Source organism: Hemiscyllium ocellatum, chromosome 2 (assembly GCF_020745735.1).
Source record: "Hemiscyllium ocellatum isolate sHemOce1 chromosome 2, sHemOce1.pat.X.cur, whole genome shotgun sequence".
Classification (NCBI taxonomy): domain Eukaryota; kingdom Metazoa; phylum Chordata; class Chondrichthyes; order Orectolobiformes; family Hemiscylliidae; genus Hemiscyllium; species Hemiscyllium ocellatum.
Window position 1 is genome coordinate 27,840,724 of NC_083402.1, and position 19,794 is coordinate 27,860,517.

The following is a 19,794-nucleotide window of genomic DNA, read 5'->3' on the forward strand; positions in this document are numbered from 1 at the left end:
TGCTAAATTGCCCATAGTGTTAGGTGAAGGGGTAAATGTAGGGGAATGCATTATGGGTAGGCTGCGCTTTGGTGGGTCGGTGTGGACTTGTTGGGCCGAAGGGCCTGTTTCCACACTGTAGGGAATCTAATCTAAAAAAAGTACAAAGCAGTGAAGTTATCCAGGCATTATATGAAGTTTCAACTAGTATTGCACCCAGTTTTGACTGTCACACACAACAGAAGATGTGAAAATCCATGGATACAGAGGTGATTTACCAGAATGGTTCCAGGATTGGGAAATTCTCATTACAGGGTTATGCTTGAAAGACTTGAGGTGCTGTCTTTGGAGCAAAGGATATTAAGGGAAAATTTGATCAGGGTGTACAAGATTATGACAAGCTTAGGTAAGGTACAGAAAAAAACTCGCTTCTTGTAACTTGACTATAGTACTGGGGAAGATAGATTTAAGATTTTGGGTGAGAGATGTCAGTGAGGAAGAATTTTTGGGGCAGTGGTTGATCACGAATTGGAACCCACTGCCGTTAAGGGTGGTGTATATAGAAACAATGAGTGGCACGGTGGCACAGTGGTTAGCACTGCTGCCTCACAGCGCCAGTAGACCCAGGTTCAATTCCCGCCTCAGACTGTGTGGAGTTTGCACATTCTCCCCGTGTCTGCGTGGTTTCCTCCGGGTGCTCCAGTTTCCTCCCACAGTCCAAGGATGTGCAGGTTAGGTGAATTGGCCATGTTAAATTGCCCGTAGTGTTAGGTGTAGGGGTAAATGTAGGCGAATGGGTCTGGGTGAGTTGCGCTTCGGCGAGTCGGTGTGGACTTGTTGGGCCGAAGGGCCTGTTTCCACACTGTAAGTAATCTAATCTAAAAAAAATGATTTTGAAAGGAAACTGGACAAGTATTTACAGGAAATGAAGTTGCAGAATCACATGGATGGAATTTGATTTGATCTATCATTATCACAGGTACAGTGAAAAGCTTTGTGTGCAGTTCAGGCAGATCATACCATACAAAGTGCATTGGGATAATAGTACAGAGCGTGGAAGACAATGTTACAGCTGCAGAGAAGGTACACAAAGAGCGAGATCAACATTTAAATTTGAAATATCAGAAGTCTGATAACAGCAGGGAAGAAGCTGTTCTTGAATGTGTTGGTACCTGTGTTTAAGCTTTTGTATCTTCTACCCGACGAAAGAGGTTGGAAGAGATTATAACTGGGGTGGGAGGAATCTTTAATGATGTTGGCTGCCTTCCGAGTCAGTGAGAAGTATGGATGGAAGGTTGGAAGATGGAAGCTCCATGGGAAGCTGGCAGGGAATTGATGGGTCAAATGGCCTGATGAGATGACTAATTCTCACTGTCATAAAGCGATGCCTTTGGAAATTTCTTTATGGATCATTGATGCTTTTGGTGGAGAGTTAAGCATTTCCAAGAAACCAAGTTTTCAGAATGTGAAACTGGTACTCTTTCTTAATGGTGAAGTTTAAAAGGCATAATTAAAACAAAGTGAGTGACAAATAGAAATGAAAAAAGAAATGAAATGAAAGAAGATATTTGCATTTATATTGCACTTCTCAGAATGCTTCACATACAATACATTACTTTCAATCGTTCTGTGATTGCTGTTATAATGACAAAAGGGTAGATATGCTGCCCTTTCCCACCATTCAACCAATCTTGGTTGATTTTCTATATCAGCTGCCTTTCCCCTGATCCTGAATGGTCAATAATCTTGTCTGCTTCAGTCCTGAATAATGTCAGTAATGAGCATCCACAACCCCCAGGTGTAATGAATTCCAAAAGATTCACAACTCACTGAGAGAAGAAATCCCCACTCCTCCTTTCAGTCTCAAATAATCAACTCTTATCCTCTGTGTTCTAGATTCCCCAGGCAGGAGAAACAACCTGACAATCTCTGCCTTGTCAACTCCCTGAAAATCCTTTAATGTTTTAACTCACATTCCTTAAACCTCAAAGAGTCTCATCCCAACGTATCCAGCCTCTCATCATAGCATAGCCTTCTCATCTCAGGAATTAATTAACTGAACCTTCATTGTTCCGATCTGAAGCATGTATGTGCTTCCTTCGATGGGGGATTGAATATGCGCACAGTACTGCAGATGTAGTCTCACCAAATTTCTTTGACGTTCCAACAAACCTTTCTTCTTCTACTCCAGGTCCCTTGCAGTGCAGACCTGCATGGTACTTGCCTTCCTAATTAGTTGCTGTACCTGCGTAATAACTTTCTCTGATCCTTCTAAGCAGTACACTTAACACTCCCTGAACATAAATGTTTGCAAGTTTTCCATCTTCAAATAACTGTTCTACATCTTTTTCTTACTATTAAAATGAATAATCTTGCCCTTCCCCCAAACTCTCTACTCTGCTTGGCACTTAGGACATGTGTTGCCGACTCACTGAGTGTGCCTGTATCTCTTTACAGTCTAAATTCCTCCCTCGGAGGAGATGTCACAGTTGTCATGTCGCTGAAATAGTAATCCCTAGAAGGCCAGGCTAATGCCATGGGAACAAAATCAGAAATTGCTGGAGAAACGTAACAGCCAGTCATAGAGTCATACAGCACAGAAACAGACCCTTTGATCCAACTCGTCCATGCTGACCAGACTTCCCAATCTGACCCAGTCCCATTTACCAGCGTTTGGCCCATATCCCTCTAACCCCTTCCCAGTCATATATCTATTCAGATGCCTCTTAAATGTTGTAATTATACCAGCCTTCTGTGTGAAAAAGTTGCCCCTCAGGTATTTTGCTTTTTAACTATTTCCCCTCTCACCTATGCCCTGTAGTTTTTGATTCCTCCACTATGGGAAAAAGATTTTGGCTATTGACTCTAACCATGCCCCTCATGATTTTGTAAGCTTCTATAAGGTCACTCCTCAGCCTCTGCCACTCCAGATGAAAAGGTTCCAGCCTATTCAACCTCTCCCAATAACTCAAACCTTCTGGTCCCAGCAACATCCTTGTAAATATGTTCTGCACCCTCTCAAGTTTAACAACATCCTTCCAATAGAAGAGTGACCAGAATTGTACGCAGTACTCTAAAGGTGGTCTAACCAATGTCCTGTACAGCTGCAGCATGATGTCCCAACCCCTATCCTCATTATTCTGACCAATGCAGGCAAGCGTGCCTTCCTCACTACCCTGTCTGTCTGCAACTCCATTTTCATGGATTACACACCGTTCTGACAGCAGCTGTAGAGAGAAGGTGGTGGTGAGCTGCCTTCTTGAACCACTGCAATCCACATGCTTTAGGTTGACCCACAATGCTGTTGACCAGCGATAGTAAAGGAACAGCAAAATATTTCCAAATCAGGATGGTGAGTGACTTGGAGAGGAACTGGCAGTAGCAGTGTTTTCACATCTTTACACAAATCTTGATGTTCTCACATATCTGCTGCCCTTGTCCTTCCAAATAGAATTGGTTGTAGATTTGGATACAGTGGTGGGAGGGAAATGGCATAAATTGCAGGCATACTGTTTTGGCAGGTTGGAGTCGGAGATACTTCTGCTGGGCACAGGGAGGACCCACACTTCCTTCTGTCCTCTGCCCTGAAACATGCTAGGCTAGCTGCCTTCCCTCAACCACATGTATTACAGAAGCAGAGGCTGATTGAGGTCCTTAGGTGACCATTCATTAACCAATTCAGGGTCTCAATAGGCCACCTTCAGAGGGCTCTGTAAAATTCACCCCTCTGATTCTGGATAGTGCAGAAAAAATCCATTTGGCACATTTGAAGTTAGTCCCACTTATTTTCATTTTCCATTTTCTCATTTTGTAAAGGCCATGTCTTTTCATTTTTCTGTATCTGATTGTGGACTGAAAGGGGAAAAGAACTGTTTTGAGAAACAAAGATTGCTGAGGCATTGCTGCACGTTTTGAAAGCCGGTAATCTGACACTCGTTGTTAAGTGCTGTTTACACCGCTGCTGGTTGAAAAAGCTGTAGTAGATGTTTTGCAGGTGAATGAGAGTCAAGGGCTCTGTATAAATGGAGATGCAGCTGGCAACAGGGTGCTGAGTGGTCTGTGAGCTGGTGACCAGTTATTGATGGTAAAGGCCTTCTGTCTACTAATGACTATTCATTTGGTTCACAAATAGCTGAATAGTTTGGGGCTAAGAATGAGATAGAGAGAAGCCTTCAGATCTCCACATGCTCAGCTGTTTCTCTTCTCTGTCGTAAAAAACACTTTAAGCCTGAAGAAAACCAGCTTGCTTTTCCTTGAGTTTTTGAAAGCTGTGACTTCTAAGTACTAAGTCAGAGGTCTTTGGAAAGGTAAGCCGGTCATCCTGTGCGTCCTGCAAACATGACAATACAGAGCAGAAAGATCCAGAAGTCACATTCTGATCAGCACAAGATTCATCTCAGACAGAGATCACTGAGCTGCTTTCCCTGTCTTTCACTTCACCCATAACACCCATTTTTTCCTGTCTGTGTTTGTCTGTATGTGTGTGGGTAGAAGAGGGATCGAGAAGGAGATTACATTTTTTTTACCAGTCGATGTACCATACAAAATGAAGTAACAGTCGATCTCATGCAAAAGTTGACCCTCTATTTTTGGCCAAATAGTCTGGAATTTTCCATATACCTTGTGTAAAAGCCGACCCTAGTTCTTCACAGATTAACATATATGTGTCAGTGTGCGGGCTGTCATGTCTCGCTCCAGTTTTCCAGTCTGCCAGTTGTTCCGCTCCTCTCCCGGTCTTCCAGTTCACTGACGTTTGTGTTCCACTTCAGATTTTCAGAATTACTATCATTCATTTTGTTTCGTATATTAATTTGGAGATCAATTGGGCTTCTGCTAACTATCCAGTATGAATTTTGATGGACATGAATTTCAGTCCCATAAAAATAGTATCCACATAATAGTTGACCCCATAAATTGAACGTTAAAAAGTAGTCAAAAAAAGGACTATTATTCGAGTATATATGGTATGGAGAAGGTAAGGAATGCAGATGCTGGAGATCAGAGTCGAGAGTGTGCTGCTGGAAAAGCACAGCAGGTCAGGCAGCATCCGAGGAGCAGGAAAATCGACATTTCGGGCATAAACTCTTCACCGGGTGTGAGGCTTGTGGGCCAGGGGGCTGAGAGATAAATGGGAATGTTGCTAAGAATGCGATAGCTAGATGAAGGTGCGTGAGAAAGTGATAGGTCGGAAAGGAGGGTGGAGCAGATAGATGGGAAAGGCTATGGACAGGTCAAGAGGGTGGTGCCAAGTTGGAGGCTTGGGACTAGGATAGTGAGGGGGGAGGGGAAATGAGGAAATCGGTGAATTCCACATTAATCCCGTGTGATTGCAGGGGCCCAAAGACAGAAGATGAGGCATTCTTCCTCCAGGCATCGGGTGGTTAAAGTTTGGCGATGGAGGAGGCCCAGGACCTGCATGTCCTTGATGGAGTGGGAGGGGAAGTTGAACTGTTCAGACACGGGACGGTGGGGTTGGTTGGTGTGGGTGTCCCAGAGATGTTCTCTGAAACGATCCACAAGTTGGCATCCTTCCTCATCTGACAGAAATTTACCTGTACCTCCACCAATGTCATCTTTCGTATCTGTTGCACCCGGTGTAATCTCCTCTACATCGGGGAGACAGGATGCCAACTTGAGGATCATTTTAGAGAACCACTGTGGGACAGCTGCACTAAGCAACCCCATCGCTCCATGGCTGAACATTTCTCCTGCTCCTCAGATGCTGCTTGACCGGCTGTGCTTTTCCAGCACCACACTCTTGACTTTATATGGCATATGCCGATAGTTCATAATTGTTCATCTGTAGTTAGAATTTTCTTTTGTGAGATAAGTAGTAATTCTTGTTAAATACAGAGATGCAGTCTGTGTTTTCCATCAACCTGGGTCTGAAAATTGGAAAATTCTGTGAATTTTTTCAAATCTTTAACTTTTGTGACAACACTGGGATTAGCAAAGATCACTCCTCCAGTGGGGAGTTACAATCATCTCATCCATTGAGATGTTGCAGTCCCCTGTGCACACAATTTGCATTCTACTGTTTCCAGAAGCTTTAAATAAAAGTCCCCTGCATTTTATTTTGGTGGGCATAAAGGTTTTGCACTCAGCCCCTAGTCTCTGCTGAGTCAAGGAAACCTATCTAAGGGGCGGAAATCAGTAATTGCAAATCACAACCGTTGCATCTACTTCAAAAAAAGTTTAGACGTTTTGGTGAGAAAGGGTGGAAATAGATGGGAGGGGGATATGGGAAAACTAAGGTGGTGAGGAGCTGAAAAGTCCCTCCGAAGGAATTCCGATAGTGAGTTTGACAAGCAGTGTGTGTTCTGTGTTCAGGTGTTGATTTGCAGCAAGGAGCAGTGGGACATGGAGTCGAAGAGAAAACAGCATGTGTCTCTGCTGCCGTTTCTGATGAATCTGTGGCCGGGGACAGTGGAGTGTATGAGGCTTCTGTCAAACGGTATGTGAATGATATCCTGTGTTTCACGGTGGCTCCAGGATGCCACATTTCATAATTGTATGGTGTGTGTGTGTGTGTGTGTGAGACTAGGGTTGGGGGGAGTGGAATTCCTATTTTTAGTGCATTTAGCTGCTTTTTACCAAAGTCATCCTCCAGTTCCCATTTGACAGTTTATCAGTTTCTAAAAATAAAACCACAAATCACATTATTAACAACAACCAGAGTCACAAATGAATCTTTGTCACTGGGACCATGTTAGACTAGCCCTCCTCATCCTCTTCAACTGTCTGCAGCCATTGACATGTTTATCCAGTCCACCCCACTTCATCATTGTCCAGAGGGATGGACCTGCCTGCTTCTCTTAGTACTGGTTCCTCTAACCACCCTCACAGTGGTAACCCTGAAGTGCCACAAGGGTCTATCCTTGGCCCCTCCTATTTCTGATCTTCATGTTGTCTCTTGACAGCATCATCCAAAAACACGATGTCAGGGCAGGTGGTGGCATAGTAGTTATGTCATTAGATTGGCATTCCAGAAATCCAGGCTAATGTTCAAATCCCACCAGGATAGATGGTGAAATTTAAACTCAATAAGTATCTGGAAGTATAAGACGGCCTTTTGGCAACCACGTAACCATTTTCATTTGTCGTAAAACCCCACCTGGTTTAATGATGTCTTTCAGAGCAGGAAATTTACCATTCTAACCTCTTCTGACCAACATGTGACTCCAGATCGATAGTAATATGGTTGACTCTAACTGCCTTCTGGACAGTTAGGATGGGCAGTAAATGCTCATCTAACCAGCGATGGCCTCATCCCCGTGGAAAAATGAAGAAAGTTCCACACATACTGATGATATCTGGCTCCATCTCACCACCACAATTGCGTGGCACGGCAGCTTAATGGTTAGCACTGCAGCCTCACAGCACAAGGGACCCGGGTTCAATTCCACCCTCAGGCGACTGTGTAGAGTTTGCACGTTCTCCCCGTGTCTGTGTGGGTTTCCTCCGGGTGCTCTGGTTTCCGCCCACAGTCCAAAGGTGTGCAGGTCAGGTGAATTGGCCATGCTAAATTGCCCATAGTGTTAGGTGCATTAGTCAGAGGGATATGGGTCTGGGTGGGTTGCTCTTCAGAGGGTCGGTGTGGACTTGTTGGGCCGAAGGGCTTGTTTCCACACTGTAGGGAATCTAATCTAATGTCTTGAGCCCTCCATTATATATGATTTCTGCATATCCATCAACCAGTCTTGGGTGAGCAGACGATTCTTCTATTGGGAAGACCAAAGTCTTTATTCCCAGCCACAAACTCTGTTTCCTAGCCACCAACCTCATCCAGAGACTGAATTAGACCGTCCGCAACTTTGACATCACATTTGTACCTGAGCTTATTTTCCAATGCGAGAGCTGCCTGCCTTCCTCTCTCTAACACTCTTATGGAGCTCACTTCTGAGAGGGATTTGCTGATATCAAACAGAATATAAGAGCCTGACTGACACGTGGCAGCTTTTGAAGACAGTTGGAGCTGCCCCTGTTACTAGCTCAGTTGCCGGCAATTATGCCAGCAAATAGAATCCCAGCAGTGTGGAAGCAGGCCGTTTGGCCCATCAATTCCACACTGACCCTCCAAAGAGCATCCCACCCCCCTACCCTGTCCCTGTAACCCTACCTTCCCCATGACTAATCCACTTAGCCTACACATCCCTAGACACTATGGACTATTTAGCATGGCTAATCCATCGAACTTGCACACCTTTGGACAGTGGGAGGAAACTGGAGCACCCAGAGGGAACCCTTGCAGACATGGGGAGAATGTGCAGACCAAGGGTGGGAATTAGCCTGGGTCTCTGGCACTGTGAAGCACTGAGCCATCTATATGTTAAAATAGAAGCTGCCTTAGAGTGTGCAGCTCATCTTCTGTTCATATTTACTTTCAGAGTGTGGGTAACCAGAGCTTTATTGACCATCCTTACTTTCTCTGCGATGGTGGGTCACCTTATGGTACAATTGAGAGGCTTCATTGGCCACTTCGGTGGTGCAGTTAACAGTCAATCCTACTGGTACAGACTAGAGTCACATGTAGCCCATACTAGGTTAGGATGGTTTGTTCTATCTCCAAAGATACGTTAAAATAACTCACCCACCAGTGATTCATGTGCCAAAGAGCCATTCTCCAACACATTTCTACATTGCACAAATGAGAAAAGAACAAAATTGTTCTCTTCAGCAGCAATATATAGACATCATAAAAATTGAGAGAGAAAATGTCAGTGGTTTTATGCACCTTCTATGTAGGAGATAATGTTAAGCCACTCAGCTTGGAAAGTCTAGGGCAACTGCACAACTAAAAACGCTCTGTGCTCCTTTTCACTCCATTCCCATTCTCTACTGTTTTACCAAATAGAAATGTGTAAAATAGAAACAGGCCACTCAGCCCAACCAATCTATGCTGGTGTTTATGCTCCACAATGGCCTTATCCCAGCTTTCTTCTTTTACCTGAGTCGGCATCAAGAGATTGGGAATCCACTGTCAGATACTGACTTGCTACTGTGGGCCACCAGAACTTTAGTTACAAACCAACAGTTGCTAACATACCTCCAACAAAACTACTTTAGCTCAGCCCTGAGGACACAATGAGGAGGTGATGGCTCCTCTCAGTTCCTTCAAGCCCATCATTTCCTTCTCTCTGCAGCTCACTGGAACCTAATCTCCCCACATCTGACTCAAAAATCTGTCGGACCTTTATGGATGATGTAAGTGGCCACTGTACTGCAGCAAAGGCACATCTTCCTCTGTCAAGGTGGGCCTTTGTGGTGGAAGTCACAGCAGGAGCTTGTCTTTTCAAAGCAGTGACTTGTAGGAAAAATACAGGTTCCACTCTGTACCTGGATAAGCATTGAAATGGCTTCCACCCTCAGTTGGTGGGAGGTGTTGAGGCAGGTCCCAGCTGAGTGTGACACTTCTCACCTAATGTCCACAAGTTCCATGGGATCATTTGCTGCAAGTTTCCTGGTCTAGTTCAGAAGCACAGTGGACAGTATCATCATTGAGAGAGGAGTGGTAATTGCTTCACTTATTAGCCAAGCAATTGGAAAGGGGTAACCCCATCATTCTGAACTACTGGTGGGGTGGATATTCAGGAGGAGCATGAGGCAGCATGTGGGCTCCAACACTGTCAGCCCAGTACACCCTGTACTCATTGTCAGCGTGCACTAGAGGCATTGAAACATGGACTTCATTCTTTTATTACAAGTACTCTGTTTTCCATGTCTACAACACACATTGCAAAAGCCAGCAAAACATTTGCAGCTTCTCTGTGCCTCCTGGAAGTGCAGCAATATGTCTTAAACAGAATGCCCATGTGCTTTTTATAAACCGAGTCCATAACCATAACTTGCGCAAGGCTGTGACATGTTCTCTGGGTAAATTCATCATGTATTTTATGGTGACTTTTTTATTATTCCCAGCTCTCGTGTTCATTATGTTTAGTTTACAGTTTCCATTAACCTGAATTTTACAACTTTGCTGTTAGGCCAAATGAAACTGAAGATGCTGTTTATGATGAAGATGAACCTTCCACATTAGAGGCAGCTCAAATCCAGATAGGACTGAAGTAAGTGACTATTAAAACAAAACTAAATATGCATGGCTGAATTTATGAGTCTGAATTTCTTTTTCCCTTTTTTCCCTTTACTTCCTGATCTCATGAGGATATAGTTCCACCAGCCCAATAGTAAATTATCCAAGTCAACCACCATTAATTGTGCACATAGAGCATATGCTGAGGCCTGTTTGACTCTGGGGCTGGGCTACCACAGCTGAAGTCAATGCATTTGTCTCTTTATTTTCTACATTAAAGATGCGGTACAAAGCTGTTGCTTTCTGAAGAAGATTCATTGGATTTAAAACATTAACTATTCTCCTTACAGATGCTGTCAGACTTGCTGAGTTTCTTAGCAAATCTTTTTCTTTTATGATTGTACGTTCAGAGTGCTGGATAGTGATGATTAGAGGATATCCTTGTTGATGCTCCAGTGACATGAATTCTAATCTCGCTATAGCAAATGGGGAAATGTAAATTCAGTTAATTAATAACTTTGGAATCAAATGTTAGTCTTATAAATAATTACCACAAAAATCACCAGATTGCTGTAAAAACCCACCACATTCACAAATAGCCTTTAGGAAAGGAAACCTGCCATCTTTACCTGGTCCAGCCTACATGTGACTCCAGACCCACAGCAATGTGGTTGACACTTAACTGCCCCTCTCAGGCAATTAGGGATAGACAATAAATGCTGGCCTAACCTATATCCATGAGTAATTTTTGAAAAAGTCCTTCTGGGAAAGAAGTCTAATGTCCTTACCTGGTCCATCCCAGAAGTATAGAAAATTGGAGCAGGATTAGCTCATTGGCCATTCACTGAGCCCTGCCACTCAGCATGATTATGAGTAATTCTCTGAGTCAATGCCGTACTTGCATACTCTCCCCATAAGCCTTGACTATTTAGTCTCGAGAAATCTATCTATTTACTCCTTACATATATATATTCAATACTTGGCCTCCATAACCTTCCGTGGTAGAGGATTCCACTGGTTCACCACCTCTAAGAGAAGACATTGCTCCTCACCTCAGTCTAAAATGGCCTCCCCTTGGATCCTAAGACTGTGAGCCTTTGATCTAGACCCAATGGCCTGGAGAAAACATCGTCCAATGTATTCAGCCCGACATGGGACTTGCAGACTCTGCCTTTGAAAATTCTGAACAAACCAGTTGGTTGGATCAGGTTGAAATGGCAAAGTTAGTGCCCTGAGTGTATCTATACCACGTAAACAGCAGCAGTTCAAGAAGACAGCTCTCTGCCACCTTCTTAACGGAAATAAGCAATGGCGAGTAAGTGCTGACCTTGCCAGTGATGCTTATATAGTCATAGAGATGTACAGCGTGGAAACAGACCCTTCAGTCCATCCCATTCATGCTGACCAGATATCGCAAGCCAATCTAGTTCCACCTGCCAGCACCCGGTCCATATCCATCCACACCCTTCCTATTCATATACCCATCGAGATGCCTTTTAAATGTTGCAATTGTACCAGCCTCCACCACTTCCTCTGGCAGATGATTCCATACACATACCAGCCTCTGCATGAAAAAGTTGCCCCTTAGGTCTCTTGTATATCTTTCCCCTCTCACCCTAAACCTATGCCCTGTAGTTCTGGACTCACCCACTCCAGGGAAAGGACTTTGTCTATTTATTCTATCCATGCCCCTCATGATATTATAAACCTCTATATGGTCACCCCTCATCTTCCGCCACTCCAGGGAAAACAGCCCTAGCCTATTCAACCTCTCCCTGTAGCTCAAATCCTCCAACCCGGCAACATCCATGTACATCTTTTCTGAATCCTTTCAAGTTTCATAATATCTTTTTGATAGGAAAGAGACTAGAATTGCACGCAATATTCCAACAGTGGCCTAATTAATGTCCTGTATAGCTGCAACATGACCTCCCAACTCCTGTACTCAATACCCTGACCAATACAGGAAAGCATACCAAATGCCACCTTCACTGTCCTATCTACCTGCGACTCCACTTTCAAGGAGCTATGAACCTGCACCCCAAGGTTTCTTTGTTCAGTAACATTCCCTAGAACCTTACCATTAAGTGTATAAGTCCTGCTAAGATTTGCTTTCCCAAATGTACCAAGAATGAGCAGGAAAATATTTACTTCCTTAATCAAGGGTCACTGAGGATGATTGAAGGTACATTGACATTAGTTGAATCAGCACTGGGCAGGGATCAAACTTGGAATATTTCTGTGTCAACATAAATGCATATTTGAGGGGCTCCTGTGCCGCAGTGAGGAATCCCTAACTTTGGGCCAGAAACACAGATTTAATCCTACCTGACTCAAAAGTATGTCATAACACATCTACATGGCGTGATTAGAAGAAATTTGTATCTGCATCTTCATTTTTGTTACTGCATCTGTGGCAGGTATGATCCCACCAGTGCAAGTTTTATCATAATCGCCGTGCAGCTGAGGAATCTGACAGCTCTTCTGGTGCCATCTGGATGTAAAGTGTGAGTATGCTGTCTATGAAAACCAACGTGTCCATTCTTCGGCAGAGCTGTCAACATTCAGCAATGGTTAGAGCAAGAACCTGAGATTGTTCTCCTTGGGATAATGGATATTCTGGGGAGATTTGATAAGAGTGTACAGTTTACAACAATCTTAGATAAGCTTTTACTGATTGTACAAGGACGTGGGGAGGCAGATCTGAGCTTTTCACAGTAAGTGATTATGACTGAGAAACTATTGCCCCATGAGGATGATGGAAGCGAAGGTGATCGTTGATTTCAAAAGGAAACTGAATGGACTCTCAAACAAAATAGATTTCTATGTCTAGCAAAATTGAGTGGGTGAATGTGACTGGATTACTTTGCAAAGCACCAGCCTGGACCTGATCAGCCAAATCGCCTCCTTCTGTGCTTGTAAATGTCTCTCTGGGCAGAATTTCCTCTCCCCAAAGTGATGGGGAAGGTGGTGGGAAGGGCAGATAATCTGGGAGATTGGTGACCTCCTTCCAGCACCTCAAGACCCCCAGTTGGCCTTCCTGACCTGTTGCCAATTAAGTCCCATAAATTGTTGACTGATGTCCATTAAAGGGCCTCGTTTCACCTCGGTAGATGTGGACCTCTCCCCACTCAACATTCCATCTTCAAAACTTAGTTCCAAAACTGGAAAATACCATCCTGTGAATCTAATGCTCTAAACATCAAGCACACAGCAAGATCATCTCTCAATGTGTCTCTTTTCTTTACTGCTGTCTAATGGCACAGGTCTTGTCTTCCTCTAGAAGTATTCAGTGCACCAACATTAACATCCCTTAGTTGCTTTGCGTCAAAATTGTAGGCCTTCTCAGTTAGTAACATTGTGGGAGCATCCTCGTCACAGCCGCTCTATCAGTTCAAATGTTTGCTAGTAACATGTCCATCCTGAGAATAAATATTCAAATCCTGATATTCATACCCTCAAGTCTTTAGTGCTTTTCTTGCTTCCAAAGTTTCTATCAGTTTGAGTGGCATTTTATCCTGGTCTAAATCTGATATGAACTCTGACCTTGGGGTTCTTCCTTTCTGCCATTGACTGTTGTTCGCTCATTTGTTCAAGACTCAAATTCTAGTCACTGTGCAGTAATTTACCATTCATGGTAATGAAGAAAGCAAAATATTCTGAATGATGGAAATCTGAAATAAAAGCTTTAGGAAATACTCCATAGGTCAGAGCCGACATAGGAGCAGAAGTAAGCCATTCCGCCCATCGAGTCTACTCTGCCATTCAATGAGATAATGGCTGATCTGATAAATCTCTACTCCATATTCTTGCTTTTTCACTATTACCCTTGGTTCCCTTATTGATCAAAAATCTGTCTATCTCAGCCTTGAATATACCCTGCCTTGACAGCCCTTTGTGGGAAAGAATTCCACAGATTCTCGACCCTCCGAGAGAAGCAATTTCTGCTCCTATCTGTTTTAAATTATTCTGAGATGATGCCCTCTGGTCCTTGACTCTCACATAAGGGAAACACGTTTTCTGCATCTACCCTATCACGTTCAGAGCCTGAAAATTTTTCTGGTCATCATTCCTATTTACCATTTATCAATTTGCTGATCCATTGTCCTCAAAGGTTCCTAGGATAAGCCAACATCTATTGAATGGCAAGTTTTAAGCTACCACAGCAGGACTGGTTCTTGCTAAGTAGGCTCAGGACAGGCCAAGGCCACTATGCGGTCAATCATTCCGCTTTGGGGCCCCTGAACAAATCCCTTATGTATTTATTGAGAGGCACAAATGATGCTGCACACTTTCAAGGTGTATCCCCTCCACAGGTTAAGTATTGGATGAATCAGCTTAAACTCAGCTACTGACTAACTCTTATATTCAGGGGTTTTCATTAAATATAACATGGTACCAGTGGGTAAACACATCTGCGGAACCCTGTACCAGATAAATTCACAGATTCATACAGTGGAGAAAAGGCCTTTCGGCCCATCGAGTCTGCACTGATGTAACTGCCACTACAGGTGCACTAATCTCAAACTTCTTGCACTTGTCCCATATCTGTGAATGTTGTGATACTTGAAGAACTCATCCAAATATTTTTTAAAGGTAAGTTTTGCAGTCTACACTCCCTTCCCAGGCAGTGCATTCCAGATCCCCACCACCCACTGAGTGAAAATGTTTGCTCCCAAATTCCCTCTGAATCTCCTGCCCCGACCCAAAAACTATGCCCCCTCGTGATTGACCCCTCAACCAAGGGAGACAGCTGCTGACCATTCACCGTGTCCATACACTTCAATTATGTCCGACCTCAGTCTTCCCTACACTAAAGAAAACAATCCAAGCTTTTCTAGTTTCTCCTTATAGTTCAATTTCTCCATCACAGGCAACATCCAGGTGAACCTCCTCTGTACCCCTTCTAGTGCTATCACATCCTTCCTGTAGTGCGGTGACCAGAGCTGCACACAGTACTCTAGTTGTGGCCTGACCAACGCTCTGTACAACTCCGACATTCTCTCCTTGCTCTTATGCTATGACAAGACTGATGTGAGCAAGAGTTCTGTATGCCTTCTTAACTATTGTATTCATGTGCTCTGCCAACCTCAGGGGTCTGTGAATAATTACTCCAGGATCTCTCTGTTTCTCTAAGCTGCCCAGTGTCCTGCTATTCATTAAATACTTCCTCATTTTGTTTCTTCCTCCAAGTATATCACCTCGCACTTGTCAGGGTTAAATACCATCTGCTACTGGTCTGCACATTTGACCAACCCATCTATATCTTGCTGTAGGAGAAAGTGAGGACTGCAGTTGCTGGAAATCAAAGCTAAAAATGTGTTGCTGGAAAAGCACAGCAGGTCAGGTAGCATCCAAGGAGCAGGAGAATCGACGTTTCAGTATCTTCCTGTGACCTACAACCATCTTCTTCACTATTATCCACTCTACCAATCTTGTTTTCAACAAATTTGCTGAACAAATTGGCCCTGAATCCTTTCAGCAGTAGGAAGAGTCTATGCTTTTTACAGAAATGGAAAAGGTTGTGCATTTCCCATGTAGCTGCCTTGTTAACGTATAGGGGAAAGTGTTGGTGTTATACTAACATCACTGTACTAGCAATCAAGAACCTGAGGCTAATGTTCTGAGGACGTTGATCTGAATTCCATCATAGCAGATGGGGAAATTTGACTTTATTAAAAATCTCGATTTAAAAAACTGAGTAAGGTAAGCTAATGTAATCACTGTCAATTGTCTACCTGGTTCACGTATGTCATTTAGGAAAGGAACCTTACTTGGTCTGGAGTGCAAGTGACTCCAGGACAACAGCAATATGGTTGACTCTTAACTGCACCCTAGGCAGTTTGGGATGGGTAACAAATTCTGGTCTAAGCAACAACACCTCATACCATGAATGAAAAGAAAATATACTCAACAATGCTGTTGCTGCTTATTCAATCTTTAAATATTTTAGTCCATTGTCTAAAAGGTAACTTTGCAATCTTGCAGGTACATCAGAGCTGCATTGCTTCCAAGCTCGTGTGATTCCAGCAGCCTATTCCGCACAAAGGTTCATAGTGTTGCAGAGATTCTTACCCTCAATGAGGTTTTCCGGGTAGCTATTACCCAGTCTGCTTTACATCAGAAGACACTGCGAGTTGATGTTTGCTCTGTGGGGAAGACACTGTTGGAAGATTGTCTGGTAAGTGCGCTGAAGCTTTATAAATATTATAGTCCTCAATAATAAGGAAACACAAAGTAGTTTGAAGGCTAACTGCTGGAAAGATTATGCAGCAATCTAAAAGGTACTGGACAGTTAGAGCTGGAGTTTCATGGAGCTTGGAAGATTCCCATTTCTGCCGAAAGGGGTCAGAGACTTGATGTGATTTCACCCAAGGAAACGTAAATTCAGCAGGGCCATTTGAACTTAGCGCTGAATTCAAACAGATAATGTGTTTACTGTTGCAAGTGCTGAACCCACAATGTAGGCGGCATGAATTGATGAAGTGGGCATAAATGCTCTTAAAGGGTGGATGAGATCAGTTCAACTGCCACAATCTTAAGTTGTCAAAATCCACTGCTCTTTAACTGTTTAAAAAAAGGCTACAGCTGTTAGTGAGAGTTTAAAATACTTGCCTGCTTTGATTGACAGATCATATTGTGTATGTTAGGCAAAAGGTAATGGCATCTTGTCAAACAGTTCCAATCGAGGTTTTTTTGTTGTTTCCTCAACAGCTATTATTAAATATTTAAATATTTAGCTGAGTTCCATAGACCTCAAGGATCTCAGCAGAGAATTGTGATTAGTTTAATTGACATTTTAGCTGAAAATGTGTTGCTGGAAAAGCGCAGCGGCTCAGGCAGCATCCAAGGAACAGGAGATTCGACGTTTCGGGCATAAGCCCTTCCTCAGGCATAAGCCCTTTCCTTATGCCCGAAACATCGAAATATTTTAACCCACTGCGAATCCTCTTACAAGGATGCCTTCCTTGAAGAAGCTCTCTTCCTCCCTCTAATTTTAACCTAATTGACATTTTAAGCAAGCTATACAGAGAGTAGGTTTCTTTGATAAGTAGTCTTAATAAAAATGTATTTTTATGCCATATTGAACATTTAAAGGAATTTAAAACTTGGAGTGGGTTTGTTTTTCACCACGATGTGAGTATGAGTGTTAATGATCTTAGAAACTTGTTTTCACCTGAACATTTCACCTGGGGTCTGCTCACAGTGAATAGTGAGTGGCTTTGGAGATGACATGAGGATATGGGGAAACATGAGGTTGGATGGGTGCATGGGTTGGCATAAAGGAGACATAGTGATGTGGGTGGGAGGATTAGGAGAGAGTGAGAGCTGGTGAGCCAAACTGAGGTGTGTTTTCTAACCAGTTGGATGCCTACGATCTGCTTCTGAGGTCATTGGGCTCAACTGTCAAACCCTGCCTGTCCCAAGTGAAAATTGCATGTAACTGGGTTTACTCTTAACCCTTTTTAGAACAATAAAGATAACATCTGCCATGTTCTAGTCCTCTTACACTATCACCATATCTGAGAAAAATATGTTAGATTTTGGCTGCTGCTTCACTGTTTTACTTCCCTCAATATCCTCAATGCACCTCACCTGATTCTAGTGACTTATCAAATCTATGTACTGCCAGCTTTATGCCTTCAGTCAGCCGTTAAAAATCCAGTTGTACTTTATTCAGTAACCTATCATCTCTTCCCAGGGTTTTTCCATTGGAAGTTATCATGCAAAGGGACAGTTTCTCACCAGTTCAGTGATTTCTACTTAATTATAGTCATGGAGTGGTTGAACCTCAACAGTCCACACTGTGGGGGACGTGGTGTATTTCTGCCAGCAATGTAATGACTTCCACTTGAATCCAGACAGTTTAACTCTTGTCTCTACCACTGAATCCAGACCCAGTAACCATCATTGTGTTTCAGAGTAATCCTTTTGAGGCTTTTCCAAGAGGCATTACAAAGCGCGATAAAAATCAACTCTTTCCGATCTGAAATGCCTGTGTGATGGTGGTACACAGGAATTTTATACAAACACCCTAACCAGATCATTATAAACCATGAGCAGACTTGAGGGCTTTCTTTTCTCATTTTTCCAAAGGCTGGAACCCAGATTAGTCTGGCAGACTTCTGCACCCGTGGGGACACCTTGACAAGCTGGTACAACATGCTACATTACAGGAACATGAATATTCATCATCCAAAGAACAAAGCACAAACGGAGGAAGCTTCACTGAGACCTGAGCCTTGCAGCACTACAGACAAGGTAAGGTTTATTCAGGAGGTCGGCCCAGGTTTGGTGTCAACATTGCTCGGATTGGAACATGGTGGATTGGTCCCCTTTTTTTGTCATCCATTTACGGGAAGTGGGTGTCACTGGCAAGGCCAGCATTTATTGCCCATCCCTAATTGCCCAGAGGACAGTTAAGAGTTAACCACATTGCTGTGGGCCTGGAGTCACAAGCAGGTTAGACCAGGTAAGGACAATAGCTTTCTTCCCTAAAGAACATTAGTGAACCAGATAGATTTTTCCAACAATTGCCGATGGTTATCATTAGACTTTGAATCCCATTTTTTTTTGTATTGAATTCAAATTTCAAAATGGTCCTAGGTTGCTGGGACATTCCCTTCATAGAGTGGATTAATTGTTAAGGAAGGCCTCATATCAGAGCCACATTATCACTGCAAAACATGTTTGTGACAGCCTTCTGCTGTGGCAACGCTGCAGATACATCCTCTTTGTAAGTGAACTGTGGGATATTAGAGGTTGCTCTCCACATCTGCAGCTGAAAGAAGATTTGTGGCACTTTTTGCCTCCTCACTGATGGCCCCAACACTTCTGTATTTCTTTCCTTCAGCCCTCTGGAGCCTTTCAAGAGCACCTCCATTTTGAAATGCCCTTGCCCTTCTGACCCCTTAGCAGTGCTCACCTTCCCCCAGCTGTGAGCCCTGCCATTGGGGTATCTCACCCACTTTCATCTGTTGGATTGTGAGGGTACATGCTTCTGAGAAGCACAGGCTCTGGATTCTCAAATTTTCCCACTGTCAAGGTCACAACACCTGCCAGACACAAACCCCTCTTTGGTTTAGGATTTGATCCCCTAGGTGTCTGAAAATGCAAGTGATCAACAGAGTGACATTAAAAAATTGAGTCGGTTCAAACGTCTTAGTTCTCTCCAAGTTGGTCGGCAGCGCATGTGAAATACAAAATCTGAAACCACTTAAAACGTTTAACTTTGCTGCAGAGATTCACAGGGGTTGTGAAGCCAATTAGTTGATCTTTTGATCTTACGTCTGGCCACAGGTTTGTGAGATTACAGTTAGATAAATGCTTCATTGTCTGATAAATCTGCCCAGCAGGTTTCTGTAGATAAAAATAAAAATCACATTAATAAATTATGTATCTGAAATTTAAGCATCACAAGTAATTTCCACAGGCGGAAACTGCAGTTAATTACAACCTATGTTCGCAGAGAGCTTGCATTCTTTAGGGGAAAGTGAATTGCCTTTGGTGAGCTGTGCCACATTATTTGTACAAGATTCTACATGAAAGGAAATAATTCTCCATATTCTGCAGTGACTTCTTTCATTTCCATTGCCTTTCTCCTCTTCAGATCCAGCAGGATGCTGTGTCTGCATTGCTGGAGAGGACGTCTGTTGAACTGCAGGCGGTTGAACAGGAGCTGGCTATAGATGAAGAAGAGGATGCTGAAGCGGGCGAAGACTGGTATTGTAGACTTCGTGATATTCAATCAGTTACCTTCTGAATGGAACATTTTCTGCTCACGT

At 43.3% G+C, this 19,794-nt stretch overlaps 1 protein-coding gene across 2 annotated transcripts in view; it reads left to right on the plus strand.

Moving 5' to 3' along the window:
* LOC132826896 (protein WWC2-like) overlaps positions 1–19,794 on the plus strand; it is a 242,194-nt gene that overhangs the window by 208,275 nt on the left and 14,125 nt on the right. For both annotated transcript variants that reach the window (XM_060843176.1, XM_060843185.1), the window contains exons 12-17: positions 6,310–6,433; positions 9,963–10,043; positions 12,430–12,516; positions 15,998–16,190; positions 18,107–18,271; positions 19,620–19,732. In XM_060843176.1, the coding sequence (XP_060699159.1) occupies positions 6,310–6,433; positions 9,963–10,043; positions 12,430–12,516; positions 15,998–16,190; positions 18,107–18,271; positions 19,620–19,732 (763 nt within the window). The remainder of the gene's footprint in view (positions 1–6,309; positions 6,434–9,962; positions 10,044–12,429; positions 12,517–15,997; positions 16,191–18,106; positions 18,272–19,619; positions 19,733–19,794) is intronic.